This window comes from Castor canadensis, chromosome 3, assembly GCF_047511655.1.
Source record: "Castor canadensis chromosome 3, mCasCan1.hap1v2, whole genome shotgun sequence".
Classification (NCBI taxonomy): Eukaryota; Metazoa; Chordata; class Mammalia; order Rodentia; family Castoridae; genus Castor; species Castor canadensis.
In genome coordinates this window covers 163,029,742-163,040,396 of record NC_133388.1, presented here as the reverse complement: position 1 = coordinate 163,040,396, position 10,655 = coordinate 163,029,742, and the positions used below count along the sequence as shown (strand labels likewise).

Here is a 10,655-nt window from a genome sequence, read left to right as displayed (position 1 = left end):
GCTTTGAGAAAGCACTGCCTTGAGCCCTAACTACTCCATTTCTGCTTTGATGTGCTGTTTCTGGACTGGACCATTTCACTGGATCACTTAGAAAGTGGCTATGGTTACCTCCAGGAGTTTGGAGGTCATCAGGTATGGAGGGCACAGGAGGGCACCTCACCATCCCACCATCTCACCTTCTGTTTGCATCCATTCTTCTTCTAACTGCTGGCTTAGTATGTCGAACCAAAAGACTTGCACACAACACAGTGGATTGCAGTTATGTATTTAGCTTCCTACGTACTTATACAAAATGGGCCATGGGAAGGGGAAGAGAAATGCTGGAAGAGCTGCCTGGCTGGAGTACCTGACTTGGCTAAGACATGGTTTCTTAATGTACACTTTACAAGATCATCTTCCTACAGGAAAATCGGCTTCCACAGGGGTAGCAGGGATTGCAGGGGTCACAAGGGCTACAGGGGCTGCAGGGGTTGCAGGGGTTGCAGGGGTTGCACGGGTTGCAGGGGCTGCAGGGGTTGCAGGGAGACGTGCAGGGGTAGCATGGAGACTCGATCTTGACACAACTGCCCAGCCCGTAGGAGTACGTTACGTCTTTCTCATCCACACACGGCGGCAAGCTGAACTCTTTGCAGATGTTCATGTAGCTGTACTTTTTCGATCCGAGGCAGTCATACCTGTTCTCCCGCTCGGCCGACACGCACACCTTTCCGTCCTTCACTCGAACTTTGACTTGATCAGGTTCAAAGCCGCACACGTTCACTGATCCTAAAATGTTGCTGCTGCAGCAAGAGGAAGCCAGAATTCTATTGGTTGTTCTTCTGAGTCTGGAATTGAGACAAAGGAAAAGATGAGAGAAGAAGCTTTGATGTCAGGACTAAGACACAGCCTCTGAAAGCAGTATTCTAATGTCTGGATTTTTTTTTTTAAATAGAAAAAGCAGTAGTTATTACAAAAACTCAAACTTTACAGAAATGTCTAATATAAAAAGAGTCCCATATGAATCACACTGCCACACAGATCAACCTCTGTTGACAGTAAGCAGATGGCTGTTTGGCCTTCTAGATCTTTCTCTGGTATTAAATCCCAGCTCCTCTCTCATTAGTTATGGAAACTTGGACATGTTCCTTAATCAATCTGTGCCTCAGTTTCCTCATCTGTAAAATGGGGATAATACCTACCTCATAGCACCATTGGAGGATTAGACAAGATACTGTATTTTACTTAACAATATGCTTGGCATATCATAAATCTTAACTATTGCCATTATTATTACTATAATTATAGCTTTTCTTTTCCTTTTTCTGGTGCTAGAAATCAAATCCAGACTCTCATGTGTTCTACAACCAAGCTATATCTTCTCTGTCATGGCACATGACAAGTAAGACACTATTTAAACTCTGCATTTTAAAGATGCTTTCAAAGCAGGGAGTGGTGATGTGTTCCTGTAGTTCTCAGTGGAAAGCTAGGGTAGGAGGATTTCTTGAGTCTAAGAGTTCAAGGAAAGCCTGGGCACCAAAGTGAGAACCTGTCCTAAGAAAAAGGACTGTTGTCTGCTGTCGGCTTTAGGAACAGCCATGTGATTCATAGGACTAGTGCCAGCACTCAGCCTGAAGGTTCTATCAACAAAGGACAGATCAGGAGTGCTGTGGCCTGGTTTTGCCCACTGGGACCTGGCTCCTGCACTTTGAGTGGCCCTGATTCTGGAGGACTGGTGCCAGCAGAGATCCAGTCTGCTTGTAAAGCTGAATTGATGAGACATGGAATGACCTGCCAATGGTATGGCTGGGACCCTACCAGCTTGCAAGAGCTCACTGTATGCATTTGTTCCTAGCCCCTCATGCAGTGACTTCATGTTAACAGCTTGAAATCAATCATGGGAAGAATATTTACACCATGGAAAATGGAAAATGCTACAAATCAGGGCCCTGTAGAGCTGCCGGTTACTACTCAGCAGTTCTACTGTGTATAAACCCTTACAGGCAGTGGCAATGCACAGTAACAGATCAGCTAGGACACATCAGGTAGTAAAGCAAAGTGCCCAAGAGCACCTGCAGCTGGAGTATCTACCCTTACATCTAAGTTCTGCCCTGTGGGTAAGTTACTTCTCTGTGTCAGTTTTCTCATCTGTAAAACTGTAACAATAATTATCACCTACCTCACTGTGATGTGCTTGAGAAGTGTCTGCAATGCTGCTTGGCACATTGTTTCTTTATCTTCTTTGATATTCCCTTTGTTTTCCCAAGGACCAAGGACCCCAAGTTAGGATGTAAGGCTTTTGTCTTTTTTTTTTTTTTTAACACTGTGCCATGGAAAGCGCTAACAGTATTAAAGGCATTGTTTCATTTAATCTTCACAATACCTCCTGTGATGCAGTGTGATTATCACCATATCATCTCTTTATGCTGAATTTTATTTAAATATTTACTTTTTATATGTAAGTTGTACAAGTTCATTGCAGAAGACCCAGAAAATACAAACTACCTGCAGATGAAGTATTTTTAAATATTCATGTAACACTTAACATTTTGGTGTCAGACTTTGTGTGCATGTGTGTGTGTGTGTGTGTGAGTGTGTATTTCTATGTACATGTACCAAGAGAGAGTTTTGTGTCTGTTCTTGTGGAATCTGTGAATAAGTAGAGACTACCTCACAAGGGTGTGGAGAACCAGCTCAAACTCTAGACACCATGCCCTCTCTGTGTGAATCATCACTTGAAGCAGAGCAGAGTGGGTAACTCTAAAGGTGTCTCAAGAATCTCCCTTGGTGGATATGCATGGGCTGAGAGTCAAACTCTTGTTCAGGTGAGAAACATCAAATCCTGCTGTTAAAGATGGGCGTTGGGCCTAACAAAAGAGGCCAAGGACCCCAAAGAGGACTGCTGGACTCCCAGTATTGCTTAGCTGATTCTGCCAGACCAAGTCTGCCTGCCCTCTGGAAGCCAGATCTATCCTCAAAGCCAACACCCAGAACTGCCTCCTGTTACACATCTGAGTTGAGGTGTGATTTGTGTATCTTATTGTTGGCTTCCTCCTTTGCCTCTGTTCTTGTCGCTTTGGCTCCTTTGGCCCTGAAGCAACTGCACAGAGAACTCACAGCTGTGAGTCTTTGGAAACTGCCTAAAACTCTTGGTTGGGTCAGGTTTCTTATTGCTTCCAGGTCTGTGGTTATCTGCAAGGCCGTGAGGGTTTAAGGGAACTTGCAGGAATCACATTTTACTCATCAGTCTCAACTCTGAACTTGCAATTTGACTCTGGCTTGGTGAGATACCCACCACCTCAAATGGGATTTTCTGCAGCTCTCGGGGGCTCTGGACAGAGGGAGATTGCCTCCCGTGCTTGCTGTCATGGGGCTGAAGCTAAGAAGACACAGGGGCATCAGCCCCTTGGGTTCTTTGCCAAAGCCTGGTAGGAAAGCTGGGGGAAGCTTGCCAACAGCAGGGACCTGTGTCTGTGCCCCATGCTGCCCCCTTCTCTCCTCCTTGAAGCTGAGTTTCACCTGTAGATCCCACCATGCTTCTGAATGCAAAACACGCTGCTGGCTGCAATGATGAGCTAAACAGTCAGCCATCTTCATGAAGATATGTGTCAGCCCTATGATGAATAAAGTAATGAGGATGTGGAAAATGACTACCCGCCCGAAGCACAGGAAGTAGACCTTCCTCTAGGCTTTGTTGGGAAACTCTGCTTTTTCTTCTTCATGTAGACCCATTCCAAAGCCCCAATCAACTCAATTCCTGCCCGCCCCCACAAGATATCACTTCCTTTCTCTTCACTGGCCTACTCTCTCTGCCTTCTTTTTTCCCTCTTCCCCAGAACTCTGTTGTTGTTTGGAGACAGGATCTCACCATGTAGCCCAGGCTGGCCTCAGACTCATGATGTCGCAGGGTGGCCTTGAACTCACAATCATCCTGCCTCGGCCTCCTGAATACTAGGGTTACAGGCATGTGCCACCATACCCAGCTCCCCAGACTTTTGGAAGAGATAAATGTCATACAGCAACAGCAAACAGGTCATGTGGTACATGAGTCTCCCTGCAAGAATCGTTAACTCAGGTGTCTGTGTTCCACCCCAGAATTTCGGATTCAGCAGGTCTGCTGTGGAGGTGAGAGTCCACCAATGCTGGTCTGGGGGCCATGTTTTGAGAACCACTGGCAGGTGCTTAGACACTTGAATTCCAGACTCTGGCAAACATGGCTTCATATCTTGACTTTACCACCCCCGAATGACCAAGAGCACTGCCCCGACTCTGCTTCATCATCGATAATGACAGAGTAATCTCAGTCCGCAGGGGTGCTAGAAGGATTAAGTGAGTAGGAAGTGCGAGGTACATACATAGTTTTCACTCAATAAAGTCTGAATCTTCTTCATCAGGAGGTGCCAGTCTCAAATTGACTTGCCCTTAATCTGAGGCTTTTAAGTGACCAAACTCTAAATCCTGTATCATGAAACATTAAGGTCAAACCAAATAACAGAAATGCATTTGAGACTGGGGAGATAGCTCAATGGTAGAGCACTTGCCTAGCATGTGCAAGATCCTGAGTTCAATCCCCAGTACTGTAAGAATAAAGAAATAAAATTTCATCTGGCCTAGATGGACAGCAATTCCTTGTTCTGTAGCCAAGGAGTGCTGGGCTCTGAGACCTCTGGGGATGAAGAGATTGTGATGAGAGGACACAATGGGGCCGGCTCACTTCCACTTCTCTGAGGACACAGGGGGAAGCGAGGAGCTCTCTCTCCAAGGCAAGGACAGCCTTTCACCAGCCTGAAGGCCCAGCATGGATCAGCCTCACCGACTCAAGAGTCAGACTCAGAACATGAAGAGGAATGAAGAAAAGAAATGAGAAGGCAGATTTTTGAAGTTTTGGGACGGCGTCTCTCATGTGGGAATTTTCAAGGAAATTTCTTGTTAAGATGCGTGGGCATGAGTGAGATATGCAGATAACTAATTAATTAATTAGATAATAGACTCCTAAGGACGGGATGGAGGAGGGCCGGGTTTGCCTCTCCGCTTTAGTGCAGAGCACAGAGAAAGAAGCCTATGAAGTGAGGTGGCTAATCAGGTGTGAACTTAACTTAGGCTGGTGGCAAGGCTTCTCTGAAGAAAACCAAATACAGTTACCGCAGCCCCTCTGAATCCAGAAGAGGGGAGTCAGGATGCTGCTAGGGTTTGGGAAGTAAAGAGGTAATCTGGGGAAGGAAAGGGAATATATCAAAGAAAATAAACAAAAGTGCTAAGCTGGGTCTCTACTAAGGAAGACAGTCTTTTGGAACAGTCACTCAAAAAATATAAGAGGGGTTGGCAGTGGGCTAAAGTGGTAGAGCGCCTGCCTAGCAAGTGTGAAGCCCTGAGTTCAAACCCCAGTTCTGCCAAAAAAAATGAAATAATGGAAGTTGGCTGGCAGTGTAGTTCAAGTAGTAGAATGCCTGCTTACCAAGCATGAAGCCCTGAATTCAAACACCAGTATGGAAAAAAAAGGAAAAAATTGTTTTTAAAAAAAGGAGTGTTAAAAAAGAAAGAAAAGAAAACCACCACCCACATCATTCAAATAACAGTTTCTTGGGAATATTCAAGAAACTTATGGAGGGGATTTAAAAAAGTATTGGCAAAGGGAGAACCAGAAAAGAGCAGACTCACTTTCACACTGAAAAATAATTTCAGTAGGGCCCAGGCAACTAAAGACCAAGAACAAAGAACCTTCTAGACAACACAGCCTGACATCTGAAAAGACATGTCATAACTAACCAATACTCTAGCATTCTTTAAAGGGGTACAAGGTCATATGAATATGAATTCTAAACTCAAAAAGCCTTGGGCAAGGTTTCAAATGGAAGATTGTTTAAAAAAACTGAATTGACATGATTTTTTCTGGATCCATTTAGTCATGGGTCAGGAGCTAGCTTAGAGATAAGAAAAAAGAGGCATTTCACTGGAAGAACAACCAAAAAAACATTAACAGTGTGAGTCCTCTGGGATTGGAGCTGGGATCAGAGCTTAACATTTTCACCCCTATTCAGAAAAATTGAAGATTTAGGTTTACAGATGACACTAAACCCTTCTGGAGAGGGAAAGGTCAAGCTGTCAGAAATAAGAGCACAGAAATTTCCCAAGGTGTATGAATGGGAAGAAAAGTGGCTGGGAAGAGATAAAGGAGGGCAAGCCTGAGGTTGTTTCTGAAATGTACTCAGAGGTATCCCTTCAGAGATCCAGGAATTAAATGTGAAGACACACCAGCTTGACATGCTGCTGCTGGCAGAGAGAACACTCAGACACAGTCAGGAAAAGCATCACAAGCATTACTTCTTGTCTGATCTACTTTCTGAGAATGAAGCTTGAAGTTGTGTCTACTGTGTGCCAAGAAATAGGCCAGAAGAGGCCAGGGGAGCCAGAGGGCAGAGGACAGAGAGGCATTATTCCCTATGGACTCTGGGAAGAGAAGAGAAGACAGTAGTCCAAGGCTGAAGGACTTGGATCCAGAGTATTCAAGGATCAAAGGTATGGGGAAGGTGGGACCGAGACCTGCTCACAAGGAACACTTTAATTTAGACGAAATATTAAAGAGTCCTGGCCTCATGGTGTGAGCAGTTTATATAACTCCATACCTAAAAAGGAGTAAAAACAAACAGTTTAGAGTGTGGATGAATTTATAGGTCGACCCCAGATTATGAGTCCATTTCTGACATCCGGTGACCACAACCTCAACAATAATTGTCCTATTGTTCTTTCCAGTGAAACATCATTGTCACTGTTGTCAAGGGACTCTTATCCACCCCCTTCCTGCCCCTGTTGTCAAGGGACTCTTATTCACCTCCCCCACCCTTCCCCCACCCATTCATCTATATATCATCCATCTGTACTCTCAATGCGTCTTACCTATCCATGCCTATCAATAAGTATTCCCTTATTTATCTCCTTGTTCTTTTACTTAATACATCAACTCAATAGAACACCTCATCAACTCTTTTTACATATACATGCTATTCCAAAGTATGGATATACCATAATTTATTCAACCAGGCGACAGAGCTTTCTGCCATCTTTTTCACCAGTAGTCATAGACTAAAGACATATGTAGAAAGATAGAAACATTCTTCAGTCAAAAAAGAAAACATAAAACAAAAAATTTTTAATTACCAACTGAAAGAAAACCCCTTTCAAGTCTATTATGAGGGCTGCAACTCAGGTCTATGGTTTATCTGAACAAATTTCGTAGGGTTGAGGGGAGGCCAGACAAACTTTAAACTCTTTGCTTGGAGTTGGCAGATGGGAGAGAAATTTTCCTACAAAACTGAGGAAACCCTCTATTTTTCAATTTGCTCCTGCTCCTGAGGCCTCCAGCAAACATGAAAGATCTGATCAATTATTATTACTTTTCCTGTAGTCATTTCTGTTAAGTCCAAATATTCTCAAACCACTTTAATCACAACCAGGAAAAGTGCTGAGCTTGCTGCTTCCAATAGCTTTTTAATGACACCCCCTATTTCTTTCCCTCATTAAAGCCACCTTATTTATCACATTGACACCTTACTCTAAACCACCACCAACCTTACCAATCACCCTCGTTACCTTCTCTGTGGAGATGCTCACAATTCCCACCATGGACCCATTTGCTCTTCTTATCTCTTCCCTAAGTCACCAAAGTCATTATTATCTTGAATCTTTTTACCTTTGTTCAAGTATCAATTGTCACACACCTGCCCCTCCTCCCCCCCATTCTTACAACATGTAAGGCTGATATACCAAACTCTACAAATCTCACTTGGCAAGCTCTCTCTTTTCATCCTCGATGGCTCTTATGGCTTTCCTCTCCAGGCTGCGCAGGGACGGGCGAAGGCAGTACAGCTTGTAGTCGCACAGGCAACACGGGTAGAGGTCACACAGGCCGCAGGCGCGAGACCGCTTGGAGTAGCACAGGCAGTATGGGTAGGGGTGCAAGTCACAGCAGCAGTACGGGTGCATGTAGAGGTCACACAGGCATCGTGTGCTGAGTTCGTCGATGCATCGCAATTGTCTTAATTCTCTGTCCACCTTCTTTATGTCCCTTCTAACACTGTCCAAAAGACAACTCAGTGCAGCCATCACAGTCACACCTTATTGTTCTGTGAGTACCTTTGGGAAATGGCACTCGGGGGGAAAAAATTGTTCTACGCTCTTCTCAGAGGTTTCTTTTAAAATTAAATCAGGCACACATGGTTCACTTACTTTAAAGCTTGTGTTCTATGACCTCACCACCCTCTAAGTATGTCATAGTCTTCTGGTTACCATGTGAACCGTACACAGTCTAGGGTCTGCAGAGACCCTCCTTAAAGTTACAAAGCTGCTTTCAGAGCCATATTAACATTGATATTTCATTCATCTTGACACTGGAAGTCTCCCCAACAATCACAGCTCTTTGAGGTTCAAGGGACTAACCTTTAATGTCCTTGACTTGTGTGTGCTCTAAGAATGAGCCAAGACTGTGACTATATTTGGTGATCTTGATGTGGGTGATGGCAGGAACTCCCTGGCTCCTGTCTCTGTGCCCTTTTATCTCCAGGCCTGACTCAAGGCCATGCCCTTTTACTCTAAGACTCACTCTGAATTCTGGCAGGGGGAATGTAGAGAACTTTCCCATAGTTGTCCTCCTACCAAGTCATCCTCAAGTGACTTGTGCTTCTGAATCTTGCCCATCTCTCCCCCCTTCCCAGGACTAGGGATCAAACCCAGGGCCTTGCACATCTGAAGCAACTGTCCATCAGGCCTGGTTCCTGGCTATCCTGGAATCTTAGTTCTCCGTTGATGGGGGTTCTGTCCTTAATTGGTCACCACCTCCCACCAACTACATCTCTGGGCTTTCATTCAAGCTTCCAGGTGTTTTGTCCCCGAGTGCTTCCCAAGTGTTGATTCCAGACACTTGTGGAACCGGACACCACCACCATCACCCCCTTACCCCTCCCCCAATCCCAGTTTGGCCAGAGTCCTGTGCTCTAATTTGGATCAACCTCCTGGACCACAGACTCAGCCTCAGATTTGGCTTGTGGTACCTCTGCTCCTGTCCCTCAAATTACTTCTAGCTTTCAGTTCCCCTTTTCATGGACTAAGGTACTTGAGGACAAGTGTTTGGATGTGACACTGGAGAGGGAACCAAGGACCAGGTTTGAAGGGACTTATAGGCCACACTAAGGAGTTTGAACTTTATTTTGAGCTCAGTGAAGAATCATCAGTTTTCTATTGATGGAAGCTGAACGGTAGGTCAGAGAAAGTCTGAAAGTCTGGACTAGTTCATGGCTTTTGGATGGCAAGGAGGAAGCCAGCTTCCCCTCATATCCACTCAGGCCCCATCCAATCCATTCTCGTTATAGCCAGAGTGATTTCTGTATATAAAGCTGTCATCCCTCAACCTACCAACCCCACTTCTCTCCTTAAAAGTCTGCAGTCTTCTCTGTCCCCTTAAAAGGACTAAATTCCTACAAGATGCTGACAATAGGGTCTCTGCCTCCCTCCATAGTCTCCTCTGCCATCATTATCACTGTCATTCATCACAACACAGTCACAATGGCCTTCCCCTAAGGCTTCACTTCCTTAAAGGCTATTCCTCACTTTGTGTCCCTCATTCAGGACTTAAACACAGCTGTTCTGCCTGCTTGGAAATTGAATTCCCCACCCAGTGCCTGGATCTACTTAATTCCTGAGACATCCATTAGGTCTCCTCTTACACATCCCTTCTTGGGGAAACCATCTCTGTCCCTCACCCACCACCTCCAAATGCTCATATCTATGTACATATTTCATAATGTTATTTATCCATTTCTTCAACTAGACTAAAAGTCAGGAGAGGAGGGACCCTACTCTTTTTGCTCACCAGTATAGATACCTCACACAGTGTCTGGCACACAGTAAGTGCTTAAATTTTATTTAGTGAACAACCAAATGAGTGAATTAAACAGAATTTAATGAACAGAATAAGAATGGAGGGAGGTAGGAATGAGTAGTGACTCTCAGGTTCTAGCTTGTCAGTCTCATGGTGCCATTGAGACAAGAAACATAGGAAGAGAAATAACTTTGGAGGTAAACAGAAGGTACGAGTGACAACTTTAAGGTAGAAATGTACAGTGGCCAGTGGATAAATTGGACTGGACTATGAGGGAAAGCTAGCTAGAGTTATAAATCAGAGAACCACAATTCCATTGAGAGTTGGAGCACCAGAAGAGGGCAGAGGCAAACTACTGAGGCAAAGTAACTGGATATCAGGAAGTAAAGGAGCTTGTGAAAGGCTCATGGGAGTAACCAGAAGGACTACAGCACCCTAAGTTATAGTCCCTTGTGTTTCACTAATGCTCCTAGTGGCTCAGCATTCCCCAGGCTTGACCTAGGATAGATGAAGTGGCTTAGCAAAGACCACAACACCCCAAGAGGTACTCAAATGGCAGACTGGCCTCTTGAGTCATGTGGAATGAATCAGACAGCAAAGTTCAATGATTCCCTTTCATGCACAAACGCTGACACCATTCCAGAGTGTTTCTATGAAGTTCTGAGGGGTGGACTCGGTCCATAGGACCATGGTCATGCTCTCCTGAATTAAGTTCAGGGTTGTCCAGAGAGCTCCAATTCCAAGTGACAGACTTCTGAACTCTTCCTGCAATGAATTCCATCCCTTACAAATGTCAGCAAAGGTTAAA

The 10,655-nt window shown here is 44.7% G+C and overlaps 1 protein-coding gene across 2 annotated transcripts; it reads right to left on the bottom strand.

Annotated features, from left to right (window-relative positions):
* Nucleotides 1-382: 382 nt before the first annotated feature.
* Nucleotides 383-8,076, bottom strand: Odf1 (outer dense fiber of sperm tails 1). 2 transcript variants are annotated; one of them, XM_020178625.2, is made up of 2 exons: nucleotides 7,757-8,076; nucleotides 383-824 (listed from the first exon to the last, which is right to left on the bottom strand). In XM_020178625.2, exons 1-2 carry the CDS (start codon nucleotides 8,074-8,076, stop codon nucleotides 383-385), a joined length of 762 nt encoding a protein of 253 aa, XP_020034214.1. The 2 variants fall into 2 exon arrangements, with proteins under 2 accessions (XP_020034214.1, XP_020034215.1); XM_020178626.1 differs by having other exon boundaries at nucleotides 383-826; nucleotides 7,804-8,076.
* Between the last annotated feature and the right edge of the window lie 2,579 nt (nucleotides 8,077-10,655).